This window comes from Citrus clementina, unplaced genomic scaffold (genome assembly GCF_000493195.1).
Source record: "Citrus clementina cultivar Clemenules unplaced genomic scaffold, Citrus_clementina_v1.0 scaffold_2, whole genome shotgun sequence".
NCBI lineage: Eukaryota > Viridiplantae > Streptophyta > Magnoliopsida > Sapindales > Rutaceae > Citrus > Citrus x clementina.
The window spans coordinates 23,511,330-23,521,955 of NW_006262688.1; the positions used below are offsets into that span (position 1 = coordinate 23,511,330).

The following is a 10,626-nucleotide window of genomic DNA, read 5'->3' on the forward strand; positions in this document are numbered from 1 at the left end:
TTAGCAGCCTTGTTGACTTTGAATCTGTGGGTTGGTTGTATTTAATTATAAATTTCTTATACTAAACAATATATCTCAATTATTCCAAAAGAGTTAATTTAATGGTCCACAAATACTATTGTGATTTGCAAAGAATAAATGGTCATATATATGTTATCTTACATGAAATAAATTTTTTTGAGAGAATATTATAATCAATTTTCATATTAAAAGATTATCATATAAACTTATATTAATTTAAAATTACAATTTTTTTCCTAATTTTAAAATCTAACAAAAAAATTAGTTTAATTATCAACATGAAAATTTAAAATCAATATTGACCATTCATTAAACTAAGAGTGATTAGGGAAAAAAAATAATTAAGAAGGATCTTTGTCCTATTATTTTGTAAGAAATCCTAATTATTAGTAAGCTAGCAAAATAAGTTTTTTTAATAAATAAAATTAGAAAATATTTAATTGGCGAGAGAATCAGTGTAATACCCGCCATATATTTTTACTCTATTTCACAATCAATTGTGGACATTTGGTGCTGCCACTTTTAGTCTCAGAAAGAGAAAATTTAATATTATTATTTATAAAAAGATATGTTAAAGAACAAAACTTAAGTACAAAAGAAACAACTTTGTCTTCCTCTTAATATTATTATTTTATAAAAAGATATGTTAAAGGACAAAACTTAAGTACAAAAGTCACAGCTTCGTTTTCCTCTTCTAATCCCCTGAAATTACTTTCCCTTACTTGGCTTGTCTCGCTCAACTACAAAGTCAATTTTTTACTTTTTGTTGCACATTCAGAACCAAAATCTCTAACAATGTAACTCCAAACCTTTTAAATTAGCTTGTAACTACACATTATTGAAGATAATTTTGCTGGAATTATGGAAATAGGAGGGGACAAAGCTTCAAATTTCTGCAGACCAAACAAAGGACGCCTAAGTTTTTATTTTGCATGAAGTTTTTTTTTTGGTTGAAATTGGTAGGCTTAGATTGTTGGGTTATTTTGTTCCTTTAGTAATTTTTATGGCTGTATAATATGAAATGATTGTTATTTTTATTATTATTATTTGTATTGTTTGCAGATAAACTTTGGGTCTTGGTCTGTTATCATAAGAGTAAAATTTCACATGGAATAGTTGTTTCTTCGTTGCCAAAAATTGAAGTCCTTTGCTCAATCAGGTAATATGACGATGCTTTGAAAAATTCTGTCTTTATTTTTTTTTATAAGACTTTGAAAAATTATGTCCTTATTATTTTTTTTATAGGCTTCTTTATTATTTTGTCTTTATAATTAATTCTTTATGAAATAATTAAATAAAAATATATCTATAAATTCATGGTTGTTTAATCTAAGTAATGTATCATTGTTGCATGTTTCTTGAAACTAAATATTTCCTTTAACTAAAATAATATTTACAAAACACACAGATGGATAAAAGTTGGATGCGAATTTCAAATCGTTTGTGTAAGGAATATGTGGATGGTGTCAAGGCTTTTGTGAATTTGGCTGAGAATCATTTAATGAAGAAGGGAAAGCTAGATGTCCAGGTAGAAATTGTCAGAATATGGAGTTGAAATCATTGGATGATGTCGAAAGACATTTGTGTAGACATGGTATGTCATTTAGTTACCAAATATGGGTATTTCACGGTGAAGAAATTGATTTATCAAGTTATATTCAAACTCCAAGTTCAATTAATGATACTTCTCATATTGAAGAGGTAGAAGATGATAAGATGTTAGAGATGTTGAATGAAATAGGGGGGCCCATGCAAATGGATTGTGGTTTAGATGAGTCAAATAATAGTAATGCATCTGGTGTTCATATAAATGCTGACAAATTTGGTGAGTTGTTTGATGAGGCTCAAAAGGAACTTTACCCTAGTTGCAAGACATTTTCAGCCTTAACTTTCCTAGTGAAGTTGATGCACATTAAGGTGTTGAATAGATGGAGTAATAAATCTTTTGACATGTTGTTGCAAATATTAGAAAAGGCTTTTCCAGCATGTGCCAACATTCCAGCATCTCATTATGATGCTAAAAAAATGTTACGAGATTTGGGGTTAGGATATGAAATAATTCATGTGTAAGTATGATTGTGCTCTATTTTGGAAAGAACATGAAGGTAGAGATCACTATCCAGAATGTGGTGAGTCAAGATATAAAAATAATGATGGGAAAGGTAAAAAGGTTCCGCAAAAGGTGTTACGTTATTTCCCATTGAAACAAAGGTTAAAGAGGTTGTTTATGTCAAAGCACACAACTGTTGATATGCGATGGCATAAAGAAAAACGCATTGACATAAATGGGGTTCTAAGACATCCTGCAGATGCTGAAGGGTGGAAGGATTTTGATCAGAAACATCGTTGGTTTGCTTAAGAACCTCGGAATGTTAGGCTAGGACTTGCAACTGATGGATTCAATCCTTTTGGAAATATGAATAACTCATATAGTATGTGGCCAGTTTTGGTTTTTCTTTACAATCTCCCACCTTGGAAATGCATGAAAGAACCTTTTCTTATGATGTCATTACTTATTCCAGGACCTAAAGCACCTAGAAAAGATATTGATGTATATTTACGTCCATTGGTGGAAGAATTGAAAGAATTATGGGATGTGGGTGTACAAACATATGATGTCTCGAAGGAACAATATTTTCGCATGCATGCAGCAGTGTTGTGGACTGTAAATGACTTTCCTGCCTATGGTGACTTGTCTGGATGGAGTACAAAAGGGTACAAGGCTTGTCCTGTTTGTAATAAAGATACCAAATCAAAAAAATTAATAAACAAAATCTGTTATATGGGTCATCGTCGTTATTTACGTGTTGGCCATAGTTGGCAAAATAATAGAGAATTTGATGGTGAGCCAGAACATAGGTCTCCACCTAGAATGTTCACAGGAGATGATATTTTATGCCAATTGCAGCAGCTACCTCATACTAAATTTGGAAAAAATGAAAACAACTTAGATAGGAAGAGGAAGCGATCACCTAATGAGCTTAATTGGACGGAAAAAAATATTTTTTTTTAGCTACCTTATTGGTCGAGTCTGAAATTAAGACACAAGCTTGATGTTATGCACATAGAGAATAATATATGTGATAGTCTTCTAGGTACTTTATTAAATATAGAGGGAAAGACAAAAGACACAAATAAGGCCCGTTTAGACTTGGAAATCCTGGATATTAGAAAGGAATTACACTTGCAGCTTAGAGGAAATAAATATATTAAACCTCCAGCATGTTATACTTTGACAAGTGATGAGAGAAAACAATTTTGTAAGTTCTTGAAGTTGGTGAAATTACCTGAAGGTTATGCATCCAATGTCAGCAGATGTGTTAATGTAAATGATGGTAAATTATCTGGCTTAAAAAGTCATGATTGTCATGTTTTATTACAGCGACGTATTCCAATAGGCATACGTGCACTTTTGCCGAATGATGTATGTACTGCCTTAGTAGAGCTGTGTAAATTTTTTCAAGATTTATTTGCAAAGACCTTAAAAGTTTCATATATGGACAAACTAGAAAAAGGGATTTTTTTAGTCTTGTAAGCTTGAAAGGATCTTCCCCTTAGCATTTTTTGATGTGATGGTTCATTTTTCGGTTCATTTGCCTTGTGAAGCCAAAATTGTCGGCCCGGTTGGTTACAGTTGGATGTACCCTATTGAAAGGTAATAACTATAAGTTTACATGATTACTAAGTATTTACTTTTCCCATACACATATATTTATCAATAGTTTTTTTTATTATTATCACCACAGATTTTTGGGTTTTTTGAAGAATTTTGTGAAAAATAAAGCTCATCCGGAAGGTTTAATAGATGAGGCTTATATTGTAAATGAGTCTATGACATTTTGCTCAATGTATCTTTGTGATATTGAAACAAAGTTTAATCGTGATGGGGCTATTAATGATGAAACTCAAGAGGGGCAAAATAATAATAGACTATCAGTTTTTGCTCAAAAGGCTTGCCCATTTGGGGGAAAAAGTTTTCTCGAACTATCTCAACAACAACATGAAGCAGCACATTGGAATATCTTAAATAACTGCGAAGAATTACAACCATACCTGAAGTAAGTGGAGTGTATAGCTTATTTATTTCTAAGAAATTATCATTTCAGTAGCTTTGACTCTTATTTAATAAGTACATGCAGTGAACACTTTAACCAATTGAAGATGGAAAGTAATGCTAATTTATTACAAAGGGAATAAAAGCACTTTCCTAGGTGGTTTAAAGAGCGTGTGAGTATGCCTAAGTTAAATAGATTATATAATTTAAGGTAGTTTATATATATGATTATGTCTTCTTTTGCCATGTAGATGATATCATTGCGTCATGAAAGGTCAGCTGCAGCTACTAATGAATTGTATGCCCTAGCATGTGGACATGATCTCCGTGTTAGGTCATACTCAGGCTGTGACGTTAATGGAGTTCAGTATCACACATTTGACCGTGATAATCGATTGATAACTCAAAATAATGGCATTGTTGTGGTTGGGGAACATGACAATAAAGAAATATAATTTTATGGTGTTTTAGTTGATGTGCTTGAGTTGCAATATTTGTTTCAAAATCAAGTGATATTGTTTGTGTGTGAGTGGTTTGACACAAATGCGAAGAGGAAAAGAATTCAGAAATATCTTAGCTTAACTTGCATAAATGTGTCCCATAAATGGTATAAGAATGATCCTTTTATTTTGGCAACTCAAGCACAACAAATTTTTTATGTGAATGACCCTAAATTTGGATCTCATTGGAAAGTGGTGAAAAAATCACAACATAGACATATATGGGATGTCCCAGAGATAGAAGGGAATGGAGAAGCTGATATAAACAATACCAAAACACCAATTCATACTGTTGTAGAAGATGTTAATTTTGAGACACAACACTTTAGTAGGCAAGATGCAGAGCCAACTGTTTTGGAAGCAAATTTTGTGCCTTCTCAAGAGCATATCATACATAATGATGATTTTGAATTCATAGATGATTGCACTAATGAAGATGAAACATTAAGTGACAATCATGATGATGAGCCAATTTTAAATAGTGATGATGACACTGATGTAGATAATTAGTTATGTGATGCTAAGTTCAAGTAAGTAATTTTTTACTTTTAATGAATTATGTTTATAAATTAAAATTTTCTTTTATTCTTTTATCTTATAATCTATATAATTTTAATATTTTGTTGTGTACGCAGATTGCATGGCTCTTGGGAGACATCAGACCATTGCCAATATTATTCCTCCATCTTCTAATTCATCTTCTAATGTCCTGCCAGAAGGTATTGCTATTTTTATGAGTATAAATGTTATGACGAACATGTTTCATCTAATTGCAGTCTTTTTATTTTTTTTATTATTGTAATACAGTTGGTTTAACAACCAAAAGAAAAGGACGTGGCCCGTCTCGAGGAGTGGGGTTGGATCGATTATTACAAGCTGGAGAAAGGATTCATATATCATTTATAGAAGAAGAATGGAGACCCATATGTAATCATGCTTCTAGGTTTGCTAATGAGATTGGTGTTGCTGTGAGACTGTTTTATCCAATACAATATGAGAGTTGGGGTGCGATTCCTGATAAAGAAAAAAAGGTTGTGTTTGAGCGATTGTTGGTAAGTGAAATTGAGTTTGAAAGATTTTATTTAATATAAATAACTATTAAACTTATAAGCAAATAGCTTTTATCTAAGGATTAAATAAGTGAATATTCTAATAGTTGAGAGACTTGTTTTATTGTCCTTTTTAGACAAAATTTGAATTTGACATGTCAATGCCCACATACTCAACTATGTGAATAGTTCTATGGCTGAGCGATATTTAGATCATAGATATAATTGTCACAAACACTTCAAAAAGTATGCAACACCATCTGAAGCACGTCGACATGCATATAGAAATATCTCTCAACAAGATTGGGCCTGGTTATGTAATCACTTTAGGAGTGACGAGTTCAAGGTAACTTATCTTTTGTTATTAATTTCAATTTTGTAGAAGCTATAAATGATTTTTTTTTAAGACAAAAATCTTACATGAAGGAAAGAGCAAGAAAAAATGTTGGTAATCGCAAAAAACTCAAGTACAATCACCGAGGTGGATCATTGTCATTTCTTAGCCATCGTGAAAAAAAAAGTAAGTTAAAGATTGTATTTACACTCTAATTTGGATGGTCTTACACTTTCTAGTTTCTGATTTATGTTACTATATTAGTAGGCTATTGTTATGGAGTTCTAGAATGATTTATGTATGTGTTAATGCTTGAGAGTAGTTGATAAATCTTTAGACAATTTTTTTTTTCTAGATGATATTGCTGATGATGGCCTATAATGCGCTGAAATTAACTTTTGAAATTATCAGCTGCAGATTAGTATTTATGGTTTGATGTTGATTGTTACTTGAATAATGATTTATGTTTTTATTCTACCTCTACTAAAGTGTAGATACTTGTCTTAATTTGTTTTTTGAATTTTGTTGCATAATAAACTAGAGGAAAGCCACTGGAGACTATGTAAGTATAATAAGCTATGATTCTCTTTGCAATACATATATGTTGGAAACATTTTTCCTCTAAAATCAAAAGAATGATAAAATGAAAATAACATTGTTCTAATCGGATATTTAATATATTTTAATTAGTTCTGAAATTTTAATGATAGGTTTATTATATAAAATAGAATACAAATTATAAATGAGTAAGGAATGTTGAATTAGAATAAAAGCTTCAAAGATTTTTATTGGTAAAATTTTATCTTTATTTAATAAGTTATAATGTGGTTCAATTGTTTTACATTAGTTTTTATTTATTTTTTTGTTTTGGCTATAAATATTAAAAGAAGCCTAAGAAATCTATACTACACGTTTATTTTCTTTTACTATATGGTTGACTGATTTCATATGTAGGAAAAAATGAAAGAAATGGAACAAGAACATATTGCTGAAGATGGTACACCTTTGTCACCTAAAGAAATTGTTGAACTTGTTGTTGGCAAGAACTTTAGAGGCTTTGGATTTAGGCCTACACAACCTACTTCTGGATCTAGAACATCATCACAGGTAGAAAATGAAATGCGAGGGATCATTGATAGTCAAGCCAAAGAGTTAGAGAGCACGCGTAATGAATTAGAAAGTACTCGCACTGAGTTGGGTAAGACATGTGATGAGTTGAAAAAATGCCAAACTGAATTAACCGATACACGTGCAATAGTTGATAAGCAGCAGGAGCACGTGAATAAGCAACAAGAGCGCTTGGATCGTATTGAGAAATTCTTGTTCACTGCCCCTTAATTGATTACCTGACTTGCATGCTTTTGATCCATGACTTTCATTCTAGTTACTTGGTATCTCTTTTTTGTGTCCTGAAGTGGAAGTAACTGGTCAATGATCATTGGCTTTTGGTTTCTTTTGCATTTTGGTCATATGTTGTCAAACTACTCTTCCTTTGTATGTCATTTGACAAGAGAAACGTGATCCAACAATATATATGTAATTATTATTCCAGTTATTCAATTAGTCAAACTTTTTTTTCATAATTTCATTAATGTTTTAAATTTGATTATGTAAGATTTAACATATTTGATTACATTTATTCTCTTTAATATGTTGCTTCGTTTTGCAAAAAATAAAAAATAAAATTAATTTAACAAAATTTTATATTCTGCGACGACTATAGGTGGTCTCAAAAGAAATTAAACAAACATCTAAAGATTCAGCCACAAAGTCAATGGCCACGGAAAATATTCTAAAGTGAATGAATTACCTTACCTTGAAAATAATTAATCTACGACCAAAAATTTCTCATCGTAGAAAACATGATTTTGCGACAGCCAAATTTTGTCTCAGAAACATGAAAACCGCGACCAATAGTTATTGGTCGTAGAAAACTTATCAGCGACCAATTAAGTAGCCGTAAAACATAACAATCGACAAAAGACGAATTAATCTGTGACGATGTATTTTGGTCGCAGAAAGACATTATCAGTGACGAAATTAACGATTGGTCGCGGAAAAGATTCCTCGACAGACATAATGTGGCGAGTTTGCGACAACCATTTTTTGGTCGTAGATAAGTTTTAGCGACCAAAATTGTATATTCTGTGACTAGTATTTTGGTCGCAAATGACGGCATTTCTACTAGTGATTTATGTATCCATAATATTGATTTTGATGATAAAAAATAATATTAAGAATGATTAAACTTTTAAAAGCTCAAATTATTTTTTATACATTTTAAATAAATCATTATTTTCATAATATAAATGTTTTATACTTATTGGAAAAATGATTTTATGAAATTGGTTGTTTTCAAGTTAATGGTCTAAATTGAAAAAAGTTTTAAGAACTTTGAAATCAATAAGTATTATTTTAAAATTCTAGAAATACACCTACTTGAAAATTTTTATAAAGTTTTAGGTCATAGTATAATTTCAGAAAGTTTTGGAAATCAACAAGTGTTGTTTTTCTAAAGTTTTAAAAAACTTTAGGCTATAGTACAATTTTTTAAAGTTTTACGGTAATTTTTTATTTTTAGAAAATAGTTTCACCGTAGTAAATGACTAATCATTTACTGTAAACAACTAAACCATAATGGGCATAAAGTTTCAGTTGTTATAGATCTTTTACTCCAAATGATTAAGTCCTAACAAGATAACCTTGCTTTGATATCAAAAGAAATACTAGCTAGGCAACCCAAGAGAGGGGTGAATTAGGTTTTCAGAGGTGGCTAATATCTTCCATGGAGGTATAAAGAAGGTGAAAGAAACCCTCAAAATGGAGGAAGAAATGAAGCATCCTCCTTAAAAAATCAAATCTGAAAAATTTCCTCAAGATTGACATATGGAGCTTATATAGGAGTGTTCCTGAGGGTATTTTGGTAATTTTAGACATGTGGCACTTATTGGCTGGTCTCCCTCTATTGAGACTATTTGATTAATTTTCCTTATAGTCCTTTCATGTTGACATCCAAGAGCTTGGGAGATAAGGAAACCTCCAGCCACCTTTTTACCTCCATAGTTGGACGCATGACAATCTCTTAGCCTTGTGACCCTGTTGCTTTTCAAGGAGTAGCCAAGGGCAGTTGACATAGCCTTTCTTATTACTCGGCTAAAGAATCTCCCTTCTTATTGGCTCTTCTTCTTTAGCCAAAAGAAGATATTTTTGCTGTCTCCCATAATGGTGTGCACTGTTCACAAGCTAGATCTAACCAACAAAATCTAGCTTTTGATAGTACCCTTTGATGTTGAGTATTTTTCCAAAACTGTTTTCTTTTTCGGTGGAGCTTATCTCCTAGTTCTCTATGAGCTATACTACCATTCGGTCAAATGAGCTGACTTCACTTGATTGACTTTTCCTGCCACGTGTCATTGAGTTATTGGCCCACATTAGCGCCCATATTTTCCCCTAAACATTTATAATTTTATTTATTTAAATTATGATATCATTTATTCATTTAATAAATCATAAGCGTAAAACTATTAAAGAATTTTTTAAACTAAAAATTAAATGAATTTAAAAAACTTATGTGAATAAATTACATTAAAGATTCAATTTCCAGTTATTCGTAAAATCATAAAATTTTAAGTTCTCTTTCATTAAAAAGTTTTACTCTAATATACTTTGTCTCACACGCTATTGATTGACTTTGTCTCACATGCTATTGATTGACTTTTCTTGACTAACTTCACTTGATTGGCTTTTCTTACCACGTGTCACTGAGTTATTGGCCCATATTAGAGCCCATATTTTCCCCTAAACATTTATAATTTTATTTATTAAAATCATGATATCATATATTCATTTAATAAATCATAAGCATAAAACTATTAAAGAAGTTTTTAAACTAAAAATTAAATGAATTTAAAAAACTTACGCGAATAAATTACATTAAAAATTCAATTTCAAATTATTCATAAAATCATAAAATTTTAAGTTCACTTTTGTTAAAAAGTTTTACTTTAATATACTTTGTCTCACATACTGTTAATGGCCCACAGGCCACGTTTTAATCTATCCGTGAAACATTCTTATTGTGGTGTTTTTACATGTCATGCTTTACCTTATCTCTAATCATGTTGTTCTTTTAAAGCTGACGTGCCTAAAATTTACAGCTCACCGCAGCCCAGCCCAACCTGCATTTTGTATCTGTGGGCACTCGAGGTCGGTTAATAATAGAGATGAAGAATTGATGTTTAATGGATGAGTTTTTTTCCTTTTTCGATCCAAATTTTAAGAATAAAAAAACTTTTTACGAACTAAAAAAATTCATTATATGATTATCCAATTAAGCTTGTTATTATCAACGATGAAGGGTAATAATTAATGATACATCAGTGTCTTCAATACAGTCTCATATTATCTCGTCAATTGTTCAAATTAATTCTTTTGTCCTAAAATTAATTAAATTATATATTATGTATTGTTAGAAAGCAAAATACGTCTAGATCTTGAATAATTTTATAGAATCAAACTCTGACTTCTCTTCTTAAAGATATTTAAGATTTTGTCAATAAAGGTCATACATGTCTAAAATTCTGCACAAAAAGTTGAATGTTTTAAATAAATTAGTAATCAACTATTTTGAAATCAATGTGCAAGTTGCATATCAGTAGAAATCTTTAA

At 30.8% G+C, this 10,626-nt stretch overlaps 1 protein-coding gene across 7 annotated transcripts; it reads left to right on the top strand.

Annotated features, from left to right (window-relative positions):
* The first annotated feature begins 655 nt into the window (after positions 1–655).
* On the top strand, positions 656–7,503 carry LOC18051358. Of its 7 annotated transcripts, XM_024191457.1 has the most exons (9): positions 665–980; positions 1,084–1,180; positions 1,430–3,676; positions 3,768–4,079; positions 4,161–4,248; positions 4,327–5,105; positions 5,211–5,294; positions 5,383–5,627; positions 6,913–7,503. In XM_024191457.1, exons 6-9 carry the CDS (start codon positions 5,093–5,095, stop codon positions 7,294–7,296), a joined length of 726 nt encoding a protein of 241 aa, XP_024047225.1. In that variant the 5' UTR covers positions 665–980; positions 1,084–1,180; positions 1,430–3,676; positions 3,768–4,079; positions 4,161–4,248; positions 4,327–5,092; the 3' UTR covers positions 7,297–7,503. The 7 variants fall into 7 exon arrangements, 5 of the variants coding, with proteins under 5 accessions (XP_024047225.1, XP_024047228.1, XP_024047227.1 ...); XR_002907213.1 differs by lacking the exons at positions 4,161–4,248; positions 4,327–5,105 and adding exons at positions 5,762–5,970; positions 6,051–6,144 and having other exon boundaries at positions 656–980; positions 3,628–4,079; XM_024191460.1 differs by having other exon boundaries at positions 3,628–4,079.
* Positions 7,504–10,626: the final 3,123 nt, after the last annotated feature.